This window comes from Mus caroli, chromosome 4 (assembly GCF_900094665.2).
Source record: "Mus caroli chromosome 4, CAROLI_EIJ_v1.1, whole genome shotgun sequence".
NCBI lineage: Eukaryota > Metazoa > Chordata > Mammalia > Rodentia > Muridae > Mus > Mus caroli.
The window spans coordinates 116,288,732-116,299,843 of record NC_034573.1 but is presented as its reverse complement, the minus strand read 5'-3'; the positions used below and the strand labels follow the sequence as shown (position 1 = coordinate 116,299,843).

At 41.7% G+C, this 11,112-nt stretch overlaps 1 protein-coding gene across 3 annotated transcripts in view; it reads left to right on the top strand.

Moving 5' to 3' along the window:
- Nucleotides 1-11,112, top strand: part of LOC110292285 (protein argonaute-4) — a 44,870-nt gene that overhangs the window by 6,982 nt on the left and 26,776 nt on the right. For 2 of the 3 annotated variants that reach the window (XM_029476146.1, XM_021159525.2), the window contains exons 2-7: nt 1,468-1,633; nt 6,658-6,778; nt 9,421-9,602; nt 9,768-9,904; nt 10,003-10,137; nt 10,982-11,069. In XM_029476146.1, the coding sequence (XP_029332006.1) occupies nt 6,674-6,778; nt 9,421-9,602; nt 9,768-9,904; nt 10,003-10,137; nt 10,982-11,069 (647 nt within the window). In that variant the 5' untranslated portion in view covers nt 1,468-1,633; nt 6,658-6,673. Of the gene's footprint in view, nt 1-1,467; nt 1,634-6,657; nt 6,779-9,420; nt 9,603-9,767; nt 9,905-10,002; nt 10,138-10,981; nt 11,070-11,112 lie in introns of those variants that run through there. The other variant, XM_029476147.1, reaches the window with a different exon arrangement.

Genomic DNA, 11,112 nt, shown 5'->3' with positions numbered 1-11,112 from the left:
TTGTGAGCCACCATGTGGTTGCTGGGATTTGAACTCTGGACCTTCGGAAGAGCAGTCGGGTGCTCTTACCCACTGAGCCATCTCACCAGCCCCTATTTTTGTTTTATTTATTTATTTTTTTGAGACAGATTCTCACTTTGTAGCTCTGGCTGGCCTGCTTCTGCCTATGAGGTGCCAGAATTAAATAAACACCATCTTACTTGGCTCCTGGTTTTATTTTGTATTATAATTATTTTTTAAAATTTTACTAATCATATTTTGTCTGTTTGAGTCTCTTGCCTCCATGTATGTCTGTGCACCATGTGCATAGCTGGTGCCCACAGCAGCCAGAAGAGGGCATCAGCTCACCTCTCATTGGAATTACAGATAGTTGTGAGCTGTCATTGGAATTACAGATAGTTGTGAGTTCTGGGAATCAAATCTAAGTCCTTTGGAAGAGCAGGCAGTGCTTTTAAGGGCTAAGATATCTCTCCAATCCCCTTATTATTTTAATGCATTCAGTGTGTGTGTGCGCGTGCGTGTGTGTGTGTGTGTGTGTGTGTGTGTGCACACGCGCGCGCATGCATTAGAGTCAGTTCTCTCCTATGATGCTGTCAGTCCTGGGTATTAAAATAAGGTTGTCAAACTTGGCAGTAAAGTCTTTTATTACTGAGCCATTTTACCAGCCCCTATTGCTATTTTTTGAGACAGGGTTATGTCTTTGAGCTCTTAAGTATATTCCCTTAGCATCCCAGGTGTGTACAACCATGCCACCATGCCTGGCTACATGTTATTATTTTTTTTAAAAGAAGTCTTTTTTTTAAGATCTATTTATTTATTATATGAGTACACTGTAGCTGTCCTCAGATACTCCAGAAGAGGGCATCAGATTTTGTTACGGATGGTTGTGAGCCACCATGTGGTTGCTGGGATTTGAACTCGGGACCTTCAGAAGAGCAGTCGGCGTTCTTAGCCACTGAGCCATCTCGCCAGCCCCTACATGTTATTTTTTAATGTATATAATTTTGCCAGATGACATGTGTTCAGCTCCCAGCACCTACATGGCAATTCACAGCTGTCTGTATTTCCAGTTTCTGGGATCTGATTCCTCACATGCAGCCAAACACCAATATGCATAAAAAATTAAAATGTGACATATTTATTTTAAAAGTTATGTGTGTGAGTGTTTTGCATGCAGGAATGTATCCCATGTATATCTGGTGCCCATGAAGGTCTGAAGAGAGGCATTGGATCCCCTAGAACTGGAGTTACAAACTGTTGTAAGCTGTCATTCTGGGAACAATGCCCGAGTCCTCTGGAAAAGCAGCCAGTGCTTTTAGCCTCTGAGCCTCAGCTTCAGATCCAAGATTTTTTTTTTTTTTTTAATATCAGAACATGTTCAGGGATAAGTAAGACCTCAATAATTTTAACTGTCATTATTCCTCTCATTACCAAATAGCACAATATATGTTTTTTCAATCTCTTTAGGACCTCCAGCCAGCCTCTTCCAGCCACCTCGGCGTCCTGGCCTTGGAACCGTTGGGAAACCAATTCGACTGTTAGCCAATCATTTTCAGGTTCAGATCCCTAAAATAGATGTGTATCACTATGATGTGGATATTAAACCAGAAAAACGGCCTCGTAGAGTCAACAGGTAAGAATCAGAAAGAGTAGACTTTTAAGTGCATATAGTTCAGACAGTGTGTTAAGTATCGTATTGTCTTTGGAAGTCTCTCAGCAGGTAGGCATTGTTTTACCCTAGTAGTAAGTGTATGCCATGATCCTTTTCGGTTGTCCTGGTAACTCTGCTGGATATAGCATTGATCTATCAGTAAATACCTGGTCTTTGATAAAGTGAACATTGGTCATCATCAATCAAAGGTACCAGAAGTTTATGACAGTAGGTGAAGCTGTCAGTGTATGGGAAGTAGAGTTATCTGGAGGTTTAGATGTTATCGCTTTGTACTGTACATGATAGCTAGCATCATGATGTAAGGATTGTCTTGAAAAAAAAGGACTGAAGAAAGCTCCAGGAGAAGCCCTGCTTGTTTCTAGCATTAGTCAAGAGGGTCTGATGAAGTGACCTGGCTGGTGGGTGTGGTCAGGTTGCCCATATGAAGATGCCCTGTAGCAAAAGCACGCACACACTCGCTTCCCTGTCTCTGCCTCCATGTGGTCTTTTGACTCCAGCAGCCTCCGACCCGAAGACTCCAGCATTGCTGCCAACTGAGCTATGTGGCGATGTTTAGGGAGGTTTTTTTGGTTTTGCTTTATCCTTTTAAAAATTAAAATTATACTGCAATAATTTGGCTTTCTGGTATAGTTTAGTGTTGTATAAGCCCGTGATTGTTCAGCCCAGATAGAGAGATCACTCATCTTTTGAGACAGGGTCTTGATATGCAGCCCAGACAAGCATTGATTTACAATGTTTTTTAATTCAGATCTTCTAGTTTTAAATTTCTGAGTGAGGACATGTGCTTTAAATATTTATTTATTTATTTATTTATTTATTTATTTATTTATTTATTTGTGTGTGTGTGTGTGTGTCCTGGCCCATGGAGACCAGAAGAGGATGTCAGATTCCCTTGGAGCTGGAGTTACAGGCAGTTTTGAGCGGCCCAACTGGGAATCGAATCTTAACTACTGTTCACTGCTGAGTTACCTCTTTAGCCCCAAGATACGCTAGACATGCTAAGGTCATGGTGTTTATTAGATCACAGAATATGTGAAATTAGATTTAGGGGAGATGTGTACTGAAAGTAGGCATTTGAGAGTCATGAGTATGTTGTTGGTAAAGCACAATACTGAATGAGATCCAGGTAGGATGTGAACATGGTTACAGAGAGTAAGACTCCAAACAGCCCTGAGGGCTAGGTGTAGGCCTCCACAAGAATCTTGCCAAGAAAATGGGCACACTGAATACATGAAGTTCTCTTGAGAGATGAGCTAGCTTCTTGAAAACCCTGAAAGAATATGATTAGAAAAAGAAGGAGAGGCCGGGCAGTGGTGGTGCACGCCTTTGATTCCAGCACTTGGGAGGCAGAGGCAGGTGGATTTCTGAGTTTGAGGCCAGCCTGGTCTACAGAGTGAGTTCCAGGATAGCCAGGGCTACACAGAGAAACCCTGTCTCGGAAAACCAAAACAAAGAAAAGAAAGAGAAAGAAAAAGAAGGAGCGAAAACGCTGGTGCTCAGCTGACAGGCTGGCTGGTACCACACACACACACACACACACACAGGTGCCCAGGAGTGAGCTGCAGGAGCCTGTCCTGGAGCCTTCCTAACTAAGCAGGTGTAGAACAGGGAAACGACCTTCTAGGCCTGGGAGAGGACTGATGTTTGGGGCTTTGAGATGTCCATATGCTAATGGGCAAAACTTGATAAATCAGCAAATAAAACATATCATAATGAAAAATAAAGCAGGGATGGGGCCAGAACTGTAGCTCAGTAGGAGAATGCCTGTCAGTATCCACAAACCCCTGGATTTAATCTCACAAACCAGGTGTCATCGCCACACTAGGGAGAGGTCAAGGTCAGCCTAGGCTGCATGAGTCCCTGTCTCAAAATAAATAAATAAGGAATACAAACTGAGAAATTATCCTCTTCTAATATGGAAAGAATGCGCAGCTCTTAAGTTAGCTTTTTAAAAAGTGAGACTATATTAGATTACATTTCTCTATCTACCATTCTTTCTCATGATTTGTTTATAAGTGTGGCTTTCCTACTGATTTCACTTATAGTTTTGATGGCTGTGATATTTGAGTTAGGATACAGTTCACAAACATGGAGCTTAATAAGGTTGGTAAGGTAGGGGCTAGAGAGATAGTCAAGAATGCCTTTTGCTTTTGGAGAAGACTGGAGCTGGGTTCCCAGGACCCACATGGGGTATCTTACAGCTTCAGGAGATCCAGTACCCTCTTCTGGCCTCCTTAGAGAGTACATGTGCACACACACATGCACACACACACACACTCTCTCTCATACACACTCACACACACACAGAGTTATCTTTTTTTTTTTTTCTTTTGGTTTTTCGAGACAGGATTTCTCTGTATAGCCCTGGCTGTCCTGGAACTCACTCTGTAGACCAGGCTGGCCTATAAGTATATAGATATACTTATATATCTCTATCTATCTAACTATATCTATATATACATACATACACAAATGGGTTGGTTTATTGTAGTTCAAGTACATAAATTCAGCATTCAAACATCTTAAAATTAAACTTTTTAGAAACAAAAGTTCAAACATTCAAACAGGAGTAGTTTACAGGAACACCCAGAAAGGGAGTTTTGTTATCTAATTGAGAATATTGGTAGAGATCATTCAGTGGAGAATAAAGAATGTTTAAACCAGGATTCCATTCTGGCCAATATGTTAGTTATAAATGTGGTTCATACCTGAAAAGAAATTACTAAATACATCTTCTCCTAGGGTAAACAGGACTTGGCCTGTAACTCCAGAGGGGAGAATCAAAGCACATACATGAACAAATACAACTAAACTGTTCTTTAGAGACAAAGCTAAAAGTATGTCCTTATATTATTCATAGTCTCTGGAAGAATTCAATTCACGGTTTTCTCTTTTGCCTGCTTAAAAAAACAAAATAAAAAACAAATTCCAACTTCAGTTTTCCTGGTGTCTGTGGTATTTTCGAGCTCCTACCACAAATTCTCCTGTCTTGCTGAGTAACACTGCTAATAAGAACATCACCAAGTCACTGGCTTCCACAACTTATGAAAAGATGATTTTTAGCTTCGAGATTTTAAATTTACTACAGACAACCTATATTTGAGTATGTATGTCAGTCATGCGACACAAAGAAAAGCATTAACTATTTTCAGTGTTCTGTCCCGAGACTGCCCACGACCGCTTCTCCTTCTGTTCGTCAGGTGGTTTTGCAATAGGCTGACCAATGCACATATCTGTAAAAACCTGAAAATTTGGCCATGTAAGCATTTTCAATTAACAGCAAGCCCATGGAAGGGTATTTAGAATTGTTTTGTTGATCGTCTAGTGGACTCTGATGCTGTAGGAGGAGGGGGCGGACCGCGGCGATCCAGGTCATCAACGTAGGCCATGATTAGTTTCCTCCTGTCCTCGGGCACACAGTCCAGTACTAGATATGTTTGTCATTCTGCAAGATCTTTTCTACATCTTTCAGATGCTGATCAGATTTTTGGATCTGTTTTGTTTGTTTGTTTGTTTGTTTGTTTTTCATTTTTCCAGACAGGGTTTCTCTGTGTAGCCCTGGCTGTCTTGGAATTCACTCTGTAGTCCAGGCTGGCCTTGAACTCAGGAATCTACCTGCTTCTGCCTCCCAAGTGCTGGGATTAAAGGCATGAGCCACTACTGCCCGGCTTGGATCTGTATGTAATGAATTTGGTCTCTTTCAAAAGTGTCCTGACATCAGCTTTGGCAGTTTTCACTGGCTTTAGCACTGACAACACTGTGAACTCGGATCCGTCTGTGTCTTGTGTTACATATTCCAGTTTCCAGGCCATTTACTTGAGGAGCTGCACAGAGTAAACCGCTGTATGCAAGACTGAAATGGAGCCAGGCGTGACTAATTGAGATTTCTGTCTAATACAAACTAGATCGGTAATCTCTTTTGGAGTGAGAATATTTAATAGCATTTTTTGTTTATACTATCTAGGAACTTTTTGGAATAAAACAAGGTAGTATGCAGAATAATAAACATTAGCATTAGAAAAGGGGGTTGACCTACTCATTTGAATACCATGCATCTTGGATATATTGATTTACAAGTTTCTGAGTTCTATTCTTTATTCTAAGACCTTCTAAGATTCTTTTTTTAAAAGAATTATTTTTTTTTTATTTAATGCATATGAGTACACCGTTGTATCTTCAGACACACCAGAAGAGGGCATCAGATCCCATTACAGATGGTTCTGAGCCACCATGTGGGTGCTGGGATCTGAACTCAGGACCTCTGGAAGAGCAGTCAGGGCTCAAACTGCTGAGTCGTCTTTCCAGCCCCAAGACCAACGTTCTTGATAAGGATTCTGGTTTTATAAGAAACATCATTTAGTAGTAAACATCCACACAAAGCTTAGATGCCTTAAGTATATTATTCTTACGAAGCTATAGTTACTTTCTTTACATTCTTATTTGTGTGTGTGTGTGTGTGTGTGTGTTGTGGCATGTGTGGAGGTCAGAGAATGACTGGAGAGAATTGGTTTTCTTCATTTACCTATAGGTTCTGGGGTTAGCTTTATCTGCTGAGCCATCTCATTGGTCCTCTTTTCTTCTCTTCCTCTCTCTCTCTCTCTCTCTCTCTCTCTCTCTCTCTCTTTCTTTCTTTCTTTCTTTCTTTCTTTCTTTCTTTCTTTCTTTCTTTCTTTCTTTTTGGAAACTGGGTCTCATGTAGTCCAAGCTTGTCTCAAGCTCAGTATTTAGCCAAGGAGGATTTTGAACTCCTGATCTTCTGCCTCCACCGTTCCAGCATTGGGATTGCAGGTGTGTTCTATGTGCCCACTTGTGCCCATTTGTTGTTACCTTCTTTAAGTTATTTTGTTTTCTTCATTACTTGAGTCATCTTTGTGACTTTTGGCTTTTTTTCTAGTGGCACCACACAGAGTCAAGATGAAAGCGTGGAGCAGCTTTCTGTTGATCATTTCTCAAAGCTAACTGCCTCTGTCTCCATTACTGTTAAGGGAGGTGGTAGACACTATGGTGCGGCACTTCAAGATGCAGATATTTGGAGATCGGCAGCCTGGTTACGATGGCAAAAGAAACATGTACACAGCACACCCACTGCCAATCGGACGGGATAGGGTAAGTCCCAGCAGGGGCCACTCAAGGTTACTCAGTGGCAGCTGCAGATGGCAGAGGCCTTCCTTCTGGGTCACCGTCAGTACTTTTGTTCCTTCAGTACCGCTGCGAGGCGTGCTCATGCCGCAGTGCTTGTGAGTTGGTCCCCGTGTGGCTTCCAGAGATGGAATTTGAAGAGTCAAGCTTGTTGCAGGCACGTTTTCTCGCTGAGCACTTGGCAAGCTTCCTCCTCTTCCTGCTGCTCTTCTTCTTCTTGCTGTGGGGCAGCACACATGGTGGTGACTGCTCAACCACTGAGCCACTCACAGCCTCCTTCACCTCAGTTCTTGGGACAGTGATGATAGACTGGTTACACTTCCCACAGTCATTGTGTCTTCGCTGGTAAGGAAGCAAGAGCAAGACGTAAGGAGCCCTGCAGTTACACTGACTTCACATATAGTCCATATTTTTCACACTCACAGTGAACTTGAACAGTGTACTGCCTGCCTAAATGTAATAACAGGGTTTTCCTAGCTTCACTTAGGAGAGTAGTACCACAGCGCACTCTTTAGCATGTATTTTAATAGTAAAAAAAAGTGCCAAGTAAGGTGGTGCACATCTCCAATCTCAGCATTTAGGAGACAGAGGCAGGAGGATCTCTGCAAGTTCCAAGCCAGTGTGGTCTGCCTAGGAAATTCCAGACCAGCCAGGGTTATATAGTGAGACTCTGAGTCAAAACAAGACAAAACAAAACAAAACAGTGAAAAATTATATCTTTTAATTATATTTATGCAAATGACTGTGTGTGAGTTTGTAGACATGTACATATGGTTCTGACAGAGGTCAGAAGAGGGCATCAAATCTTCTGGAGCGGGAGTTATAGGGTATTGTAAGCCCGTAATATTTTAACATTAGGGATTCTGAAGTGGCTTGGTGGGTGTAGTGTAATCCAAGCCAGGAAATCTGGATTCTATCCCTGGGAACCTATATGGTGGGAGGAGACTCCACAGGTTGTCCTCTGATATCCACACATGTGCCATACTACATACTCATCTACAAATATGTACATGTATATACTCATTGTCTTAGTTAGTGTTTTACTGCTGTGAACAGACACCACGACCAAGGCAACTATTATAAGGACAACATTTAATTGGGGCTGGCTTACAGGTTCAGAGATTCAGTCCACTATCATTAAGGCAGGAGCATGACAGTGTCCAGGCAGACATGGTGCAGGCACAGCTGAGAGTTCTACATCTTCATCTGAAGGCTGCTAGCAGAATACTGGCTTCCAGGCAGCTAGGATGAGGGTCTTAAAACCCACCCCCACAGTGACACACATATTCCAACAGGGCCACACCATCTCCCTGGGCAGAGCATATACAAACAAACTGTACCAGACAATAAAGGAATGAATAAATAAACAGATGTAATAAGCGTTTGGAGAAGGTACGGAAGGATGGCTCAGCAGTTAAGAGCTCCTGCTGCTGTTTCCAAGGGCTGAGGTTGGTTCCCAGGACTGACATCAGGCAGCACAACTGCCTATAACTTCAGCTCCAGGAAAGTCCATCTCTCTCTTCTGGCTTCCGTGGGAACCTGCACTCACACACAAAAAAAGATAAGGAAGAAAATATTCTAAACATTGACTTTCAAGAAGTACTTTTAAATTTAAAAAGGTAGTGTTGGAGAGATGGTCAGTGGTTAAGAACCATTGTTGTTCGTGCAGAGGACCCGGATTTAATTCTTAAGCACCCACGTGGTGGTTCATAACCATTTGTAAATCCACTTCCGGGAGATCCAACACTGTCTTCAGACACACCACAAGAGGGCATCAGATCCCATTACAGATGGTTGTGAGCCACCATGTGGGTGCTGGGAATTGAACTCAGGACCTCCAGAAGAGCAGTCAGTGCTCTTAACTGCTGAGTCATCTCTCCAGCCCCAGCCACTCTGTTCTTAAGAGCATTCACATTGTTGTATTCTTGTAGCCATCATCTACTCAAGAATTTTTCTGTTATCTTAAACAGAAACACTCTACCCACTAAGCAGTAGTTCCCATCCCTCCCTGCTCTGGAGCCCACCATTCTACCTTCTGTTTCTGTGACTCTGTCCACTCTGAGTATCTCATCTAAGTAGAGTCATCAGTATTTGTCTTTCCATGTTCGGTTTATTTCACTTAGCATAATGCTTATAAAGTTCATCTGCAATGTAGTGTTTTCCTTATTTATTTATTTTAAATTTTTAATTTATTTACCTTTGTGTATTTATGTATGTATTATGTATGTATGTATGTATGTATGTATGTATGTATGTATGATGGGTTCATGCCTGCCATGAATGCCTGCCTTTCATACGGAAGATAGAGGACAGCTTGTGGGATTTGTTTCTCTCCTTCTACCATGTGGGGCCCAGGATCAAACTCGGGTTATTAGGCTTGGTGGCATAGCATTTACCTACGATTCCATCCCTCTGGCCCCTTATTTTTAATTATTGTACAATACTTTCTATTAAATTATTTATTTACTTACTGAAAATTGAATTTCCAGTGGTCTGCATTTATAAAAAGTGTTAAGATAAATATCCATTATGCATATGCCATATGGAATATTCTTGGGGTCTTTCCTACAACCATTACAAACCTGTTTGTATGTATGTATTTTCCCTAGATTGATATGGAGGTGACCCTCCCAGGTGAGGGTAAAGACCAAACTTTCAAAGTGTCTGTGCAGTGGGTGTCAGTTGTGAGCCTTCAGCTGCTTTTAGAAGCTTTAGCAGGACACCTGAATGAAGTCCCAGATGACTCAGTACAAGCACTTGATGTGATTACAAGGCATCTCCCCTCTATGAGGTCAGTACCTTACTTTGGATCCCTTCCCACAAATATCAGCCTTTTTGACAGATAATTCTTAGCCATACAAGAGTTCCAACATAAATCACCATTCCACCTTGATTTCAGTTCTCAAACTGATGTCCAAATGTCTTGCATGAAGTATTCAAACCTTTGTCTCTTCAGGTACACTCCAGTAGGCCGGTCTTTTTTCTCACCTCCTGAAGGTTATTACCACCCTCTGGGAGGGGGCAGAGAGGTTTGGTTTGGCTTTCATCAGTCTGTGAGACCTGCCATGTGGAATATGATGCTCAATATTGATGGTGGGTTGGAACTCCATCTGCTAACTCTGCTTTTTGTTCGTTTAGTTTGGGTCCTTCACTTTGCCTTGATGCTTAAGTACCCTTTCTCTGTTTGTTAGTATCTGCAACTGCTTTCTACCGGGCTCAACCTATCATTGAGTTCATGTGTGAGGTTTTAGACATTCAGAACATCAATGAGCAGACGAAACCTCTAACAGACTCCCAGCGTGTCAAGTTTACCAAAGAAATCAGGGGTAGGTATTCATGATAATGTCATCGTGACTTGAGTGTAGCACAGTACGTGTGTCATCTGGACCTGAGCCCCACAGACCTGGGTTCTCTTCCTAGCCTACGTCGTCCTAGCAGTGGGACTTGGGATAAGTTCTTTAGCTGTGTTAGTCAGTGTATACTTAGACTTGAAAATACACACCAGAACATATTGGTACTTATACAAACTTACTGAATGAGTGAATTAGAGGTCAGTTATGTAGCCAGACCTGGTATTGCATGCTTGGAATCTCAGCAGTCAGGAGCCTGTGGCCGGAAGATCACAAGATCAAGGCTAATCTGAGCTGTGTAGAGACCCTGACTCAAAAAAAAAAAAATGGTTGAACATCTTAGACCATCTGGGGCCTAATTTAACTTACTTAGCTTAGACATTTTGCCTCTTTATGATTAAATTGTTGCCATATTCTTGTAACTCTTATTCTGTATTTTTTTTTTAACTTTTCATGTATGTGGACAAATCTCTATTATCTGCATGAGAATTCTTTCCAGAGTAATGCACTCATTGACTTTAAAAAACAAAACAAAACAAAACAAAACAAAACCAAAAAAACCAGAGTCTCATTTCATATCTCTGGCCGTTGTAGAGCTCACTCTATAGATCAGGCTGGCCTCTAATTTACGAAGATCTGCCTTCCTTTACCTCCTGAGTGCTGTGATTAAAGATGTGTCCTACCATGCCCTGCCACTCGTTGACTTTTTAAAGACAATATTTGAATCTAGTTTCTTAACTATGATTTTAATTAAAACTGATATTTTAGGTTCTCTCTCTCTCTCTCTCTCTCTCTCCCTCCCTCCCTCCCTCCTCTTCAGGTCTTAAAGTTGAGGTGACTCACTGTGGACAGATGAAACGAAAATATCGAGTTTGTAATGTGACAAGACGGCCAGCCAGTCATCAAACGTATGTGGATCACATGTAAAATAATATGGGAGCCATACATGAC